Source organism: Boleophthalmus pectinirostris, unplaced genomic scaffold (genome assembly GCF_026225935.1).
Source record: "Boleophthalmus pectinirostris isolate CB_2022bp ecotype Guang Dong unplaced genomic scaffold, ASM2622593v1 HiC_scaffold_18, whole genome shotgun sequence".
In the NCBI taxonomy this organism is placed as follows: Eukaryota; Metazoa; Chordata; class Actinopteri; order Gobiiformes; family Gobiidae; genus Boleophthalmus; species Boleophthalmus pectinirostris.
In genome coordinates, this window is record NW_026571133.1 from 6,385,052 (window position 1) to 6,402,661 (window position 17,610).

Here is a 17,610-nt window from a genome sequence, read left to right on the forward strand (position 1 = left end):
AGCGAAATTCCAGAGACATTTAAACACCGTTCTCCATTTAAACAAGGCAGTGTGTTTAAAGTCCGTACGCTCTTACAATCCGCTTTTATTTTCTGGATTTTAACACCGTGTGAGTCTTTTATTTCATTTTTTATGTCACTGCTCTGCCTGGAATGTTCCACAGCGTGACTTTAAACACCTCTACCTTACGTTTATTCAATTACAGGTGGTTTAAAAGCTCAAAAATACCTTAAAAAACACACATTCTGACTGCATTGGGGTCGCCTCCCGCAGATCTGACCTGTAACTTGCTCTGGTTCGGTGTCCATGACGATAGAAAGGTTTAATGCCAGACTGTGGACATTCCGGGCAGAGAAAATGGCCTCAGAAAAGTTGCACAATGCAGCTTTAATTAGATTTTTATTCATTTTATAGTTTTTGCTCTATGTATTTTAACACTTTGAACAAGTTTTTATTTATGGTTTACGCTTTTTATTGTCTTAATTTGTGTGCGCAGAATTTTGGAAACTGTCTTTGGAAACTGCTCTATAAATAAAGAGAATTCAATTTTTACTACTTTACAATTAAATAACAGTGAGCTGACATTTCCAAAGACGTTAATTAATACTGCATTTTTAATTGGTAATTGTGCTTTTGTTGTAATACCAATTCAATGTGGCTGGACGTTTTAAACACGAGTTTTTGATTCAATTCCAAGTGTTTTGGCATCAGGAAGTATAAAACAAATGGCACTGCAAAATATTCATTCAACTCTAACAGGAAGTTTGGCTTATATCAGCTGTTTTAAATTTGGGGAACAATACCGTCAGCAAAAACAGGAATATATACTGGACACTAAAGGGCGACAGTGACTCGGTGGGACGTTCACATACTAATTTGACGGATGGTGATTCAATCCCAACTCAAGATCAGAATTCTTTTAGGTCCTTGGGCAAGACACTTCACCGTATTTTCCGGGCTATTACACGCTCTGGATTATAAGACGCACTGTCATTAAATGGTCTATTTACAAACGTTTTTCACAAATAAACCGCACCGGACTTTAAAGGAAACACAACAGTTGGATGAGTCAGTGGGACTTTCTTTGGCGCCTTCACGGTGACTCTGGGCTTTGTTCAATTGTGGCACGTAGGGAGGGGATTGTCGGCGTGTTCGCAGTGACTCAGTTGTTCAGTCGTGTCTAGAAGCGGCACATTGCGCTCGCTTTTTCGGTTCGTTCCTCCGTTCCGTTCCTCGTCGGCGTGGAGCGATGAGCGTGGCTGCGGGTGTTTGTCGCTGCTCGGTCGCTGCCTGCTCTGTGTGTGTTTGCGTGCGCTGCGGGCGGTGCGGCTTTGTAGTTTCCTGAAGTCGTGCTGGGACATCCGAGTGAATTCGTGTATAGGGAACTCTGGATTGTGGGGCGCGGTTGTTTTTTGATGGGGTTAGAAGCTTAACTCTTTCCCCCCTGGACGCCTACTAGGAACAACCCAATACATATGTTACTAGGGCTACTCATAGAGCATAATTGCATAAAAGAAAACTCATGAACTTAATTGTAACACAGACATATTTGGTATCTCTGGAAACCTTAGACTCTGAACTATTCATTTATGGATGTCGTCAGTGTGAGTCCAGTATTTGTCATCTTGGTTACTTTCTCGTGCACAGAGCTCCGCATAAGTGTTTTTTCTGTAGTGATTCTGTTATACATTGCATCTTGGAAAAAAAGACTGAAATATTTTAAAGGACTGGCCTGGGCAACATCCAGATTTCAGGGCAATTTTGGTTCATAATCGAGTATAAAGCTCAGATAGTTTGTTGGGACATCGCAGGACTCCACACAGACGCATCAGCGGCATCTCACCTTCTCCCCGAAAGTCCGTCGCTGTCGCTGTTTTCCACTTTATAATCAACTTCAACATCACTTTGAAATCTATAAAAGTCACTTTCTCTAAACTTATCCATAAAATACGTCCGCTCCTCATTATTTCTAAAACTGTGCGACGCAGCGCCGCGATCTTTCTTTTCCTTGCATGTGTTTCGTTTTGTGTTTTTTCCGGAAGCTACCATCGTCACTATTTCGATTAACTTTGGAAAAAATCGGCGAAAACATATCCTTGAATCCTATTGGTCAGTCTAGTGTGGGTTGTAGTGGCCCCGACCGATCACAGTCTCTGTTTAAATGTGAAAAACCGAGCCGTTTCTAAAGGTCGTCAAATCTCGTCTTTAGTGATACAGCGGAGGTGTCAAAAGTCGTCATTAAGGGTTCGGGGGGGTCGTCAAATGTCATCTTCATGGGGGAAAGAGTTAAGAGTGCGTCTAATAGCCCGGAAAACACAATACACTGGTTTAAGAATGAGTGTGAAAGTTTTCCATGTTCAAAAATAAGAAAATAATAATAATATTTAGAGGACTGGTAAGAATCCATTCACTTGACTATGAACGATCAAGGTTCTGTTCACTAACTATGATAAAACTAGGTCTAAAGACGGAACTAAATGTGGACTAGACCAGGCAAGGGCGTAGGTTTGCATAGGGACGGTGTGGACCAATATTTGGGGAAGACAAAACAGTCCCTACCAATATTTGCCATTTGATTTTAATAAATAAAAATATAAATTTATTCTGATATTTTCCCAAACTCAGTAGTATTAATTTAACACGTTTTAGTTCACATTTTGTTTATTCGACGTTCTGAGATGTGTTCAGTGATACGACGACAGGGTTACTCCTCCCGCTATTTCATTGGCTGCAACAGAATGATGTCATTAGTGGAGCCAGGAGCCTAAACTGGGGAAGCGGCAGGACAGGGCCAGCACCTGAAGATGTCGGCTTGAGCAGGCGTGAGTGAAGACGCTGCGCACCAATCTTTGAAAAACTTTTCAAAAGGAACTTACTTGGCTTCATCTTCAATTAAACTGCTCTTATAATGAGTCGCCGTGGAAAAAGAGCGACTATCACCTCCCAAACGGAGCCCTACTCATGCACTTTTAGCAGCCAGACTCTGTTGACAGTATTTGAAGGAAAAATGTACGGACATGAACTCACAAATATCTCATCACCAACGAGTAAAGGGAAATCTGCTGCAAACTTGTACATCGCTGTTTTCCGCTAAAGAATAACAACTTCTTATTCCCATTTTACCCTTTCTTATAAAGATGTGCTGTTTGGTTTTTGCAGTGTGCGTCATACGAAAAGTAAACAATATTATATAATAATGTCCACACTGAACCAGGTCAAATTTGAGACACTATTCCTGCAACTTAAAATATATATTTGGAGAAGAAGAATGAAACCCATCAAACAGACTACCTTTGATTTTCTTGCTGTGGAGTGAGATAACTACGAACCACATCCAGATAAAAATACAAAGAACTTCTCAAACAAATATTATTATGAATACCGGACCCTGCTCTTACCTAGGTCCATGTCTGAGGCCTTCAGTCTGTGTGAGTAGGGCACGTTCTTGTAGATGGCGTCCAGGATCTTCTCTTTGACCTGGGAGATGGTGTCACAGTTCAGGACCTTCACCTGGATCTCCGGGCTCTTCTCGTTCTCCGGGTGGATGCAGTTCACCACCTGGAAACGCACAACACTCTGAGAGGGAGCTCAGTCTAAACACGTGCGGTTTTATCTTGTACTTGTTTAATTGATATTGGTTTGTGATGTTTGGATAATTTTACAGCAATATGAAAACGTAAGAAGAATCCAGTTAATACATAAAGCTTAGACAATCATTGGTTTTAAGTGAAATTGACGAATTCACTTCACTATTTTTAACTAAACAAATGTGCTCATCATCTTAGTTAATTGGTAGTTTTCAGTTTCTAGAATGTGAAGATAATATAATATAATAATGATAATACTCCCAGATTGGGGGCCAAGAGGCAAGTTCTCCTACTGATTTACGTTGTTCTTTGCCACGAAATATCCAAAAGGTAAAGTCACAAATTTTGGATCTGACTTTAAGAGTGAGTAAACCCAAGAACTCACTGTATTACAACAAAAATCTGAATTTTCGCACATTATTTAGCACATTATATATTTATTTATATATTATTATTATTTTTAGCACATATTTTTACACATTTATGCAACGTCTGGAGAGAAAAATCCATCATAAAGACTTTGACCAACCCTCAAACTGGGCACAGAAACTCTACAGTTATGGCCTAATTTGGGTGGTTTGTATATTTTTGTATCCAGATTTTGCTTTTAACTATGGGCCGAATGATGTTTGTGTCTGAAATAAAGAATAAATGAATAAAAAACTAAATGAATAAATATACATTTGTATTACATATTATTGGCCAATAGAATGTTGTGATGTTGTCTGAAAACCAGCAATAGTTATTCATAATGTTAGAGAAATCTGAATTCTGAAATAGTCATTTAGATTTTCAATAACAATATAAGGGAATTTGGATATATTTTGGATATATTTCTGAAGTAGGTTGCATCTACAGCAGTATAGTACAGTAAACATACACATATACATACATAAACATATACCATACACCATATTCACATGTAAAAACTGGGTTCCTTAATCTTACAACATTAAACTGATGACTTATAGACTTACATTTTACAATTTCAGTGCATTTATAACCATCATCTAAAACTGCATTTTATCCAGATAGACATTTATGACCTAAGTCAGACATGTCAAACTCAGGCGCGGGGGCCAAATTTGGCCCGCGATATGATTATATTTGGAGATCATATCAAATATGTATTAGAGCTGCCCACCGGCTACAGATCGACTATAGAGACATTATTTATTTAAAATTTTGTTATTATTCTATATTATGCTTGTTCTGGAGTCAATATTTAAGCAAAACTATTATTAAACATTTATTTGAATAAGAAAAGGTTTAACATTACATATCTCAAAAGAAGTTGTTGAAATTTTTAAATAAATATTTAGTTTGGCCCACGACTTAGTCCCAGTTTTTAATTTTAGCCCTCTGTGAATTTGAGTTTGACACCCCTGACCTAAGTAAATATGTATTGAAACAGTTGATGTCAAAACCGCAATAGATACAGGATAAAATGTTCAAATTTATGCCACTAGTCCTGTTAAAATCAATTTCATACTGCGCTCTTCTTTCTCATTTAATGTCGCTCTCTCATTTTTAATTTTATGATGATTATGTTTTGATTTGTTAATATTGTCATCTTTCCATATTTCTTATTCAGTAAAGCACTTTGAATTGCTTTGTGTACAGATTATGCCTTGCCTTGCCTTACCATACTGAAAAAAACCCTGAATACTTTCCTCAGGAGATATGTATTTACCTTGTTGACATGTTTCTGGTGCAAGCTGTGAGCCGTACTTCTCCACTCTGCTATGCATACATACACATGCATGACCCGAACACTCTTTTTTTCCTGACAGCTCCAGTCTCAAACAACCCACCGCCAACCCCTCTAGTGCCCCCTCTTGTCAAGCACGACAATAACAACTGTATTTACTGTAGCACTTTTCCGACTGCTAACCCAGAACCGCCCTCTCTCTCCGTTTTAAGAGCCCCCCTTGGCCCCTGCAGTCGCGGGCAGGTAACCCCTCTCACCAGCGTCTTGTAGTCTATCTGCTGCCTGATGAGCTTGTCTTCGCTCAGAGAATAGCGGGCCTCTCCCGTGATGGAGTCAATGGGGCCTTTTTCCATCTGCTGTTTGATGGCACAGAAGAGGGAGAACAGTGGCTCGCCCGCACACTCCTGTACACACACACAGTACGAGCAGACAGACAGTGAGGAAGAGGAAGAGAGAAAAGGACGAGAGGAGGGCAAACGTATTCACCGAAACACAAAAATATCTGAGCTGTACCAGTGCAGCTTCAAAGTTTTCGCAGCAAAGTACAAAAGAAGATAATCGCTGGCTTTCTGTTGAGTGTAAACCTGGACGATATCAGGTTTAAATGAGGTCTAAACATGGACTAAACCTAAAGTTACATTGGCCACGTTTACATGATGTTTTTTAATTCCGATTTAATTATTCCGAATTAATTATGTTAATTGTTAGTTGTTAAAATGTAATTGTGAATTGCCGTATTTTCCGGGCTATTAGACGCGCTCTTAAGCCTCCAAGCCCATCAAAAAACGACCACGCGCCCCACAATTCAGAGCGTCCTATACACGAATCCACTCGGGTGTCCTGGCACGACTTCAGTAAACTACAAAGCCGCAGCGCACGCAAACACACACGGAGCAGACGGCGACCGCACAGTGAAACACACCCACAGACACACTCATCACTCCACGCCGACGAGGAACAAAACGGAGGAACGAACCGAAAAAGCGAGTGCAATGTGCCGCTTCTAGACACGACTGAACAACTGAGTCACTGCGAACACGCCGACAATCCGTTGGTCCCAGACAGCACCCTCCCTACACGCCACAACTGAACAAAGCCCAGAGTCACTGTGAACGCCACAAACAAACAAAACCACTGACCCATCCAACTGTTGTGTTTCATTTAAAGTCCAGTGCAGATTATTTGTGAAAAAAGTTGGAAAATAGACCATTTAATGACAGTGCGTCTTATAATCCAGAGCGCCTAATAGCTCGGAAAATATGGTAAATTATTCTTCGAGTTTACATGGAAATAATAATTCCGAATTAAGGTTTACATGGAAAACACGTTAAATCGGTTTTATTTAATTCAGCTCAACGTCTGGCGGTGGGGAAGGGTTCTGATTGAACAGGGACACGAACATATTTACGTCGACCGGAAGAAAACACAAACTTCAGCTGCTACCGGCTTTTTTGTCATCTCGGTTTGTCGTTACGCGTGGGGATGCGTACCGTTTTTCCCCAGTTTGTATGTTCGTTGGAACAGTCCGAACCCAGACTTCTGAACCAGCGGGAGCAGCTCCGGTTCAGGTCGAGCCCCGATGAGCTGGACCGGGGAGCGGTGTTAGGTTCCTCGGCCTGAGAAGCACTTTCCCTGGAGAAGAACTAAGAGCGCGGAGGACAGACGGAATAAACCACCCACTTAATTTGGATTTAAGTTTAATTCTGAATACGTTTAATTCCAAATAATCATCAGGAATTAAGTGTTTACATTGTCTTTTTAAAGAGGAATTAATTTGAATTATTTTTAATCGGAATTAAAGCTCTCATGTAAACGGGGCACCTTTTCTAACTGATTCTTTATTGTGAATAATTGGACTACGATGTAAAAGAGAACATTTTTTTTGGGCTCGGAATGAAATCATTATAGAAAACACTGAAGCGTACGTTATGTGAATGGGTATAAGACAAATATTTTACCTTTAGGAACTTATAGAGCAGAAATGTGAACCAGTTCGTCAGCATTTTCTCTGCAACCGACTCGGTCCTGTGAACAGACAGAGCAAAAAACAAAAAACACATTTAATCAATTATTCATAGTAATACATTAGTCTTATATAGTGCTTTTTGCTTTTCAGTTGTCGTGCATTATTCATTCACTCCACGCTCAGAGGTGGGAAGTTACTACTGTAGCCGCAGCTGCCCTGGGACACACAGACACAAGAGAGCCTATTTATTTATTTGATTTATTTCGTTAATAAAGTATAAAAAGACAACAACAGTGTCACAACGTTAGACACATAAGAAATGAATGAAAAGGAGCAGAAAGAAGAGTCGTCTTAAACAACTGTTAGTGATATACTTTGTTTAAAAGTAAAAACAATAATGATCTGTAATACTTTTTTCTGTACATTCTGGTGATACAGTGTCTGAGCGGGACAGAATTTTCAGATTTGCTCGTGCCCACGCCTGCAAAGAATTGTAATTTGCGAATTTGCGAATTTAACCAATCGCTGCTCTTTGGTTGTGATGTATATAATGCGCCGCTAACTGGTTTATTAAGCTGTTCTCAGATCCCGTAGGAAGAAGGGCAATAACATCTTTCCCCTTGATAAAACTTACCAAACATTCTCTTTGTTCTGGTTTTAAATCCTTGATCTCAGGAATCGTTGCCAACACAGAATGTATGTCTTCGTCTACTTCAGGGGTGTCAAACATACGGACCGGGGAGCCAGATCCGGCCCTCCAGGACCTTTAATCTGGCCCTCATCTGATTTTCTACTAAAATAATTTAATTATATTTTCTATTAAAATATTGGTAATTTTCTGTGGTGTTTATCACAGCAGCGTCTCCAGAGCCTTTGTACGTGGCCCCTCCCACCAGAGCAGCACAAATGAAGACTTGTCTCTTTCCAAACGCTCTTAAAGGACGATCGTTTTGACTGTTGACCGTGACACCCTCATCAGAAAAATGTCAAAAATGAGAAAAGTGGAGCCGAGTGCAGGATTTTCCAAGAAAATTTTACTTATTCTTATTTGTATACAAGTTAATGTTAAAACATTGTGCTGAAATTGCATTTTTCTTAAAATTTCAAGTTGTTCATAATATTATAATATTTTGTAAAAGAAAACAACATTTCTGTTATAGATTTGCGTTTCTCTGTACAAATATTTGAAATTATTGCTTTTTTTCCCGGCCCCTTTGGGATCGAAGTAGGTTGGATACAGCCTCCGGACCAAAATGAGTTTGACACCCCTGTTCTACATCCATCTCGACTGCTTTGTTTACTGTTGTGCTGTACCACAAAAGGGACTTAGACAGATGCTTGAGTTTGGCTTCACAGCTCTTCACTGATTGGCCGGTGCGTGATCTACAACTTCTGGGGTTCTTGCAAACCGTCTAGTGTATTCTGATTCCTGACCTAGTCACTGGAGAGAAAATAAACTGAGTGGAGTCACTAGGTGGCGCCAGCCTGGTTACCAGCCGTCCCCCATTAAAATACTAACCAGACCCAGCCCTGTTTCGCTTCTGACATCAGGCTTTAACAAAGAGGCTTGGCCACAATTAGCTCATATTTTCATCAATATTACATTTCATCATTATATATTCTGGTACCCGGCTTTCACTGCACAAACATAATTGTCCAAGGACCTCAATGGAAACCAGTTTTGTTTTTGTTTTTCTCCCAGATGCTACACGAGGGCCTTTCAAACCGTTTTTTTCCCCTGGGTTTTTATGTTGAGGCACGTGAAGGGCAGCGTACCACATCGACTGTGGAGATCTTAATACAGAGCGAAGCAATTAAAGCCTTTATTTGATCCTGGTGGACTGATGTGGCGAGGGGGCAGCTACGTAATAACACTGGGCTCATTATCAAGCGCTCCCCTTGTCTATTCACGGCGCTAACACCCGATCCTTGTACAATGGAAAGTGAATGAATACATCTGGCTTGCTTTCTTGTCCCGCCTGGCATGCACGCTTCACTGCCGGACTAAAATGGCGTGCGCGGTGACCTGGGCCGGTGGTGCCAGTGATCCCGTGTGAATGGTTAATACGCGTGCATAAAAACAACAGAGCGGCGGCGGAGGCGGAGGTGGAGGTGGAGGTGGAGGAGGTGTGGAGCGAGAGAGGGAGGGAGGGAGGAGTGTCAGGTGTCCATTGACTGTAGTTTCGCTCCAGGCGGCAGCCGGAGAGCAGAGGTGAAGAGTCAAGAATAACAAATGTACACAAAAAATATATTACTTGAGATAAGTTAGAAGTAATAAGGTTGTCAAAAACTACTCCAAGGCTGCGTTCAGACTGCAGCCTGAAGTGACCCAAATCCGATTTTTTGGCCCCTATGTGACCTGTATCTGATCTTTTAATGACAGTCTGAACGACACAGATCCGATTTTTTCAAATGCGACCCAGGACACTTGGATATGTGCTCCTAAAACCGAGCCAGGACACTTTGGCTACGTTCAGACTGCAGGACTTAACGCTCAATTCTGATTTTTTTGTGAAATCCGATGTTTTTGCGAGGTCGTTCACATTTCCAATTAAATGCGACTTGTATGTGACTCCAGTGTGAACATTAAACGGCCCAAAAGTGTCCCGCATGTGCACTGGAGACACGACGACGTCAACCGCAGTGAGCGTCTCTGTGTTTACAGAAGTTGTCCAAACATGGACGCGAGCATTGAGCACCTGGAGATTTTAAAGTTCCTCTCGTACCAGAGTGTGGATGTGGAGACGGAGCCAAGAGTGGTGAGTGGTGATGTGCTTCACTTCAGTGACACAGAGTTCATTAACAATTTTCACCTACTTCAGCGCAGAATAGTGACGTTTGTGGCTTGTTGATAACGTGTAGGTGGATGAATGCACTTTGGCCGTTCAGACAGACTGAAGTCGCATGTCAAAAGATCAGATATGTATCGGTTTCAGGAGCACATATCCAAGTGGCCTGGGTCACATTTGAAAAAAATCGGATCTGTGTCGTTCAGACTGTCATTAAAAGATCAGATACAGGAACATAGGGGCCAAAAAATCGGATTTGGGTCACTTCAGGCTGCAGTCTGAACGCAGCCTTGGATATGTGGTCCTGAAACCGATACATATCTGATCTTTTAACATGCGACTTCAGTCTGAACGGCCAAAGTGCATTCATCCACCTACACGTTATCAACAAGCCACAAACGTCACTATTCTGCGCTGATGGAGACGAAAATTATTAATGAACTCCTTGTCACTGAAGTGAAGCACATCACCACTCACACTCTTGGCTCCGTCTCCACATCCACACGTTCCTTTCAACAGACGTCGCTGCCGCTGCCCAACAAAACACCACGGCCAAAAACCTCGTCCTTCTCCTTCTCAACCTCCTCCTTAAAACAAGTAAGTTGTTCATGTTCTGGCTCTGGTACGAGAGGAACTTTAAAATCTCCAGGTGCTCGATGCTCGCGTCCATGTTTGCACAACTTCCGTAAACACAGAGACGCTCGCTGCGGTTGACGTTGTCGTGTCTCCAGTGTCACATGTGGGACACTTTTCGGGCCATTTCATGTTCACACTGGAGTCACATACAAGTCGCATTTAATTGGAAATTTGAACGACCTCGTAAAAACATCGGATTTCACACAAAAAATCTAATTAAACCCTGCAGTCTGAACGTAGCCCAAGACTCATTTTGATTTATTTCTGTTAACGTAAATTGAAGAAAATCACACAAGATAAGTCAAATTTTGTACTGAATAACCTTGGAACGGCCTTCATCTCTAGTAAAACTAATATTTGTGTTGAAAATTTTATTCTATTGTCGAAAAATTATGGTTTTGAAATTGACTTTTGGCGTTTTTAACATCTTTTAACAAAGAAAGTGGAAAACCTGCAATGACCGAACAGTTAAGGACTGATCCACACTTGTACGTGTTTGAGTTGTTTTCGTCGTTTTCTCTCACTCTCCCTCCATCTGTCTCTGCTCCTCTTTTCTTTCTCTATCACTCTTACTCTCTCCACAACCTTTTCTCTCTCCTCTCTCTCACTGTCTCTCCTTTTCTTTCCCTCACTCTCTCTCTCTAACGCCCTCTGTCTTCTCTCTTTTCTTCTCTCTCTAACCCCTTTGCCTCTCTCCCCTCTCTCTCTCTCTCCCCACAGCCCTTTCTGTCTCCTCTCTCCCTCCATCTTTCTCTGCTCTCCATTTCTTTCTCTCTCTCTAACCCCTGTCTCCTCTCTCTCCCCGCAACCCTTTCTATCTCCTCTCTCTTCCTCTCTCTCCATCTTTCTCTGCCCTCTTTTTCTTTCTCTCTCTAACCCTCTCTCTCCCCGCAACCCTTTCTATCTCCTCTCTCTTCCTCTCTCTCCATCTTTCTCTGCCCTCTTTTTCTTTCTCTCTTCTTTCTCTCTCTCTCACTCTCTCTAATCCCCTCTGTCTCCTCTCTTACTATTTCTCTCCCTCTCTCTCTCTCTCTCCACAACCCTTTCTATTTCCTCTCTCTCACTCTCCTTGCATCTTTCTCTGCTCCCCTTTTCTTTTCTTTCGCTTTCTCTCTCTCCACAAACCTCTCTATCTCCTCTCTCTCACTCTCCCTCCCTCCATCTGTCTCTTCTCTCCTCTTCTCTCTCTCCCTCTCTCTCTACACAACCCTTTTTATCACTTCTCTCACTCTCTCCTCCATCTGTCTCTTCTCCCCATTTCTTTCTCTCTCTCACTCTCTCTCTAACCCTCTCTCTCTCTCCCACAACCATTTCTGTTTCCTCTCTCTTCCTCTCTCTCCATCTTTCTCTGCCCTCTTTTTCTTTCTCTCTCTCTCACTCTCTCTAATCCCCTCTGTCTCCTCTCTTACTATTTCTCTCCCTCTCTCTCTCTCTCTCCACAACCCTTTCTATCTCCTCTCTCTCACTCTCCCTCCATCTGTCTCTGCTCCCCTTTTCTTTCTCTATCATTCTCACTCTCTCTCTCTAACCCCTCTCCTCTCTTGCTCTCTCTCTCACTCTCTCTATAAGCCCCTCTATCTTCCTGCTCCTTTTCTTCTCTATTCCTCCTCCCTTTAATCTCTCCCTCTTTCTGTCTCTCTCTCTCCCTCTCTCCTCCTCTCCCCTCGCTCTCTCTCTTATTCCCTCTATACTAGTATAACCAAATTATATTCCTCTTTTTATATCACTCTCTCTCACTCTCTCAATAACCCTGTCTCTTTTTAGTCTCTTCCTCCCTCTTTCTCTCCATCTGGCTCACTCTCTACCTTTCTCTGCTCCTTTCTCTCCATCTTTCTCTCTTTCTCTCACCCCCCCTCCTTCTCTCTCTCTCTTTCTCTCCATCCTTTCACACTCTCTCTCTCCCTCCCTCTCCCTGTCACTTCTCTATTCCGAGCTCCGTAATCATATGCACTCCCCAAAATCCTCTCTATTTCCACAAATGCGGCCCATCGATCAAGAATGAAAGGAGCATGAAGAAAGAGAGAAAGAGCGAAAGAGGAGGGAGGGAGGGAAGGAGGGAGGGAGGGAGGGAGAGGCAGGAAGGACAAAACGGAAAAGAAAATGCGTTTGGCTGAAAATGGCTTGGTTTCTTTAACAGGTTTCCAGGAGTTTTTTTTTTTTTTTTTTTTTCTGGATAGAGACGAGTGGAGCTGCGGAAAAAGGACAAATTGCTTAAAGTGTTTGTAATAAATTAGCGTCTGTGTCGAGTTGAGTTTACCGTCGACGCTAACAGGAGGCACTGCTCTGTCTGAAGCACAAGTTCGACTTTAATTTGATTTTTATTTTAACAAAATCTGACCATAAAGAACGGACTTAGTTGGAACTGATTTGTCGCTCTCTAATGACTTTACAAACACCTAAACAGGATCATGGACGCTCCTTTAAAAGTGCATTGCGTAACTTTTCTGGCGGAGAGTCTTCTTGTTTCCATGGATACGTCGTTGCTCGGCCTGGAATGTTCCGCAGTATGACATTAAACAGCTCTACCTCACATTTATTCAATTACAGGTGAGTTTAGAGCTGCTCGATTATGGAAAAAAAATCAATGTCATGATTATTTTTGGTCAATATTGAAATCACGATTATTCAAATTATTATTTTTTGTTACACAATGCCTTTATTTATTATTATATATATTATTATTTATAGAATAACCTTATTGATATGCATTAACTGCATAATTTGTTTTTTGTTAAATCATTGTTATATGATGCATGATTATGTTAATTGACTCAAGAAAAAATAAACTACTACTACAACTATTTAGCATCTCTCTCTCTCTCAAAATAAAATAAAATAAATAAAGGCTACAAATATGTACATAAGAGCAGTTTTGTGATGAATAAAACAAACTTCGAACATGAAATAAAGCATAGAAAAACTTAAAAACATGTATCCAAAATAAAGTGTATATCCAGCTGTTCTACAATCTCTACATTTAAAAAATATAATAAATATACACATTTTTTAGGGGTGTAACAATAACTGAAATATTGTGATATCGTATCGTCAAAGTTCTCACAATTATATCGTGGACCATCACAATAGATCAAATTACAAGTCTCTTTGCTTAAATTAAGAGTTATGTTGCTGCAATAGTTAAAAAAACACAGAGGGAACTACATAGACCATGATCCTTTGCGCCATTTCAGTGCAGACTACAAGAAGAAATAACAGTTCTAAGCACTTTTAAGTCTTAGTTCGTTGGATTAAGTCTTGTCAAGGCATTTTAAGAGGAAAAAGTCGCATATTAACAGTTTTGGAAGCAGAGGTGGGGACTTGCAAGTCGTGACTTGGATTCGAGTCAGACTTGAGTCACTATTTTTAGGACTTGAGACTTGACGAAATGGACTAAGACTTGGGATTCCACTTGGACTTGAGGCTTGAGAAGCACTTTTAAATCTGAATTCTTTCTATTCTGACTGTAATGATTCACACTAAGATCCTGTCAAGACATTTACAAAGGAAAGATTTAACATTTCTACAATTTTTATATATTTTGTAAATATTCATACATAAATATACAATGACTTTTTAGGTTCAATTTATCTTAAAAGTCATATGAATTGCAAAAATCAAAGCTATATTTGGTACTTTGGTTTAAAGACTTGAACTTGACTTGGACTTATGAACCAGTGACTCGAGACTCAACCTGGACTTGCTTGTATTTGACTTGGGACTTGACTCGGACTTGAGCTCAAAGACTTGAGACTTGCAAAACAACAACTTGGTCCCACCTCTTGTTTGTTGACCTCCACAAAATATCGCAATAAATATCGTACCGTGAGGTTCATACCGTGACAATATCGTATCGTGACACTTCGATATCGTTACCCCCCTAATATTTATATAAAAAATATCCCAAAATAAACTTTCTTAAGATATTGTTTCAACTCGATTATATGAGTTTTGAGATCGTTTGACACACAAATTGAAACCGTGATCCAAACTCAAATAATTGCGCGGCCTTAGGTGGGTTTATAGCGCAAACAAACATTCTGACTGTGAGCGGGGTCGCCTCTCCACAGATCTGACCTGTAACTTCTGGTCTGGTCTGGTTTGGTCTCCATGAAGCTAGAAAGATTTAATACCGTACTGTGAAACATTCCAGACAAAGCAGCAACATCTCCACGCAGAAAAGACAAGAAAAGCATTTGACGCACGCTCCACCAGAAAAGTTACACAGTGCAGCTTTAATTTTTAGGTAAACAAAGCGGAGAAGAGTGATTATCGGTGGTTTGGTGATGACGGCGCGTTGGGCACGGACGGGCTCCTGGCTGCGGTCGGCGCGAGGGGCTCCGGGGGGCTCCTAATGATGTAGAGCAGAGCGCACCTGGCAGCGCGCTCTCCTCTCGTAACCAGGTACACCGCACGGGTTTGTCGCACATTATCTGGCGACGCGGATCTGGAAGATACGATCCAAATCAATCCAACCGCTCCCGAGTCCAAGGATTCGCCAAACTGTTTAGACGAGCCATTAATCCGCTGATCTGCCGGGACGGACTCTCCGCCCGATTTCTGTCCGTGTTTTCAGCGGCGTTTGTCTTAAACCCAGCGCGGATGTGTTATAAAAGCAGCTCCGGAGGACGGTTTACTGCTCCGATAATCAGGAAGTGTACGGCTGGCATGCTAGTTGTTGTTACCCTGACGACCTAATTAAGAATGCAGAAGGTAAATGAAGAATAACTCTGGGCCGCTGCAAACTGTTTAAAATGAACTTGTGTTGTGCTTTTTTACATCATGGTTCTTCTGTTCACCAGCAACATTTGTAAACCAAACAAGGACAGGAGCAGACAGGAGCAGACAGGAGCAGACAGGAGCAGACAGGAGCAGACAGGAGCAGACAGGAGCAGACAGGAGCAGAGTGACAGGAGCAGACAGGAGCAAACAGGAGTAGAGTGACAGGAGTAGACAGGAGCAAACAGGAGTAGAGTGACAGGAGTAGACAGGGGCTGACAGGAGAAGACAGGAGCAAACAGGAGTAGAGTGACAGGAGTAGACAGGAGCAGAGCTGACAGGAGCAGACAGGAGTAGAGTGACAGGAGCAAACAGGAGTAGAGTGACAGGAGTAGACAGGGGCTGACAGGAGTAGACAGGAGCAAACAGGAGTAGAGCAGACAGGAGCAGACAGGAGCAGAGTGACAGGAGTAGACAGGAGCAAACAGGAGTAGAGTGACAGGAGTAGACAGGAGCAGAGCTGACAGGAGCAGACAGGAGTAGACAGAGAGTGCAGAGCAGACAGGAGCAGACAGAGTGAAGCAGACAGAGACAGAGGACAGTGACAGGAGCAGACAGAGCAGTGACAGGAGCAGACAGGAGCAGAGTGACAGGAGCAGAGTGACAGGAGCAGACAGGAGCAGAGTGACAGGAGCAGACAGGAGCAGAGTGACAGGAGTGACAGGAGACAGACAGCAGACAGACAGAGTGACAGGAGCTGACAGGAGCAGACAGGAGCAGACAGGAGCAGAGTGACAGGAGCAGACAGGAGCAGAGTGACAGGAGCTGACAGGAGCAGACAGGAGCAGAGTGACAGGAGCAGACAGAAGCAGAGTGACAGGAGCAGACAGAAGCTGACAGGATTAGAGTGACAGGAGCAGACAGGAGCAGACAGGAGCAGAGTGACAGGAGCAGACAGGAGCAGACAGGAGCAGAGTGACAGGAGCAGACAGGAGCAGACAGGAGCAGAGTGACAGGAGAGTGACAGGAGCAGACAGGAGCAGAGTGACAGGAGCTGACAGGAGCAGAGTGACAGGAGAGACAGGAGACAGGAGCAGACAGGAGCTGACAGGAGCAGACAGGAGCAGAGACAGGAGAGACAGAGCAGACAGGAGCAGACAGGAGCAGACAGGAGCAGAGTGACAGGAGCAGACAGGAGCAGAGTGACAGGAGCAGACAGGAGCAGACAGGAGCAGAGTGACAGGAGCAGACAGGAGCAGACAGGAGCAGACAGGAGCAGAGTGACAGGAGCAGACAGGAGCAGACAGGAGCAGACAGGAGCAGACAGGAGCAGACAGGAGAACAGTGACAGGAGCAGACAGGAGCAGACAGGAGCAGACAGGAGCAGAGTGACAGGAGCAGACAGGAGCAGACAGGAGCAGACAGGAGCAGACAGGGAGCAGACAGGACAGGTAGACAGGAGCAGACAGGAGCAGACAGGAGCAGACAGGAGTAGACAGGAGCAGAGTGACAGGAGCAGACAGGAGCAGACAGGAGCAGACAGGAGTAGACAGGAGCAGAGTGACAGGAGTAGACAGGAGCAGAGTGACAGGAGCAGACAGGAGCAGACAGGAGCAGACAGGAGCAGACAGGAGCAGACAGGAGCAGACAGGAGCAGACTGCAGTGCGACAGATGGAGGAAGGAGAGTTTGTTCACTGCTGCTTGTGCTTCAGCTCAGGTTGAGATGGGACAGATGGAGAGATGGCGGTTTGTGTGTGGACCCAGAATACACACTCTCTCTCCCTCTTTCTCTCTCTCTTTCTCTCTCTCCCTCTTTTCTCTCTCTCCTCTGATTTTCTCTCTTCTTCTCTCTTTCATCACTCTCCCACTGTCCCTGTTCCTGTGTTTCTTGCTGTTCCTTTCTGTCTCTCATCTCTTTCCATCAATCTCTCTCCCATTTTCCCTCTTTCTCCATTTGCTCTCCCTCCCTCTCTCTCCTTTTTCTTTCTCTCTCTTATTTTGTGCCACCCTCTCTCCCACACGTTCATATACTCTCTCTCTATAAATCCAACTCTCCCTTTATCCCTTTCTTTTCTCTCTCCTCGTCTCTCTTTCGTCACTCTCCCACTGTCCTTTTTTGGTTTTTCTTGCCGTTCCTTTCCGTCTCTCATCTCTTTCCATCCTCTTCTTTTCTTTCTCTCCCTCTTTCTCGTTCTTTACTTCAC

General features: G+C 42.8%; 1 protein-coding gene across 1 annotated transcript in view; it reads right to left on the bottom strand.

The window, feature by feature from the left end:
* Window positions 1–17,610, bottom strand: part of plxna4 (plexin A4) — a 659,145-nt gene that overhangs the window by 67,403 nt on the left and 574,132 nt on the right. Inside the window, 3 exon segments of the mRNA XM_055154191.1 lie at window positions 3,399–3,558; window positions 5,556–5,702; window positions 7,257–7,323. Coding sequence (XP_055010166.1) covers window positions 3,399–3,558; window positions 5,556–5,702; window positions 7,257–7,323 — 374 coding nt within the window.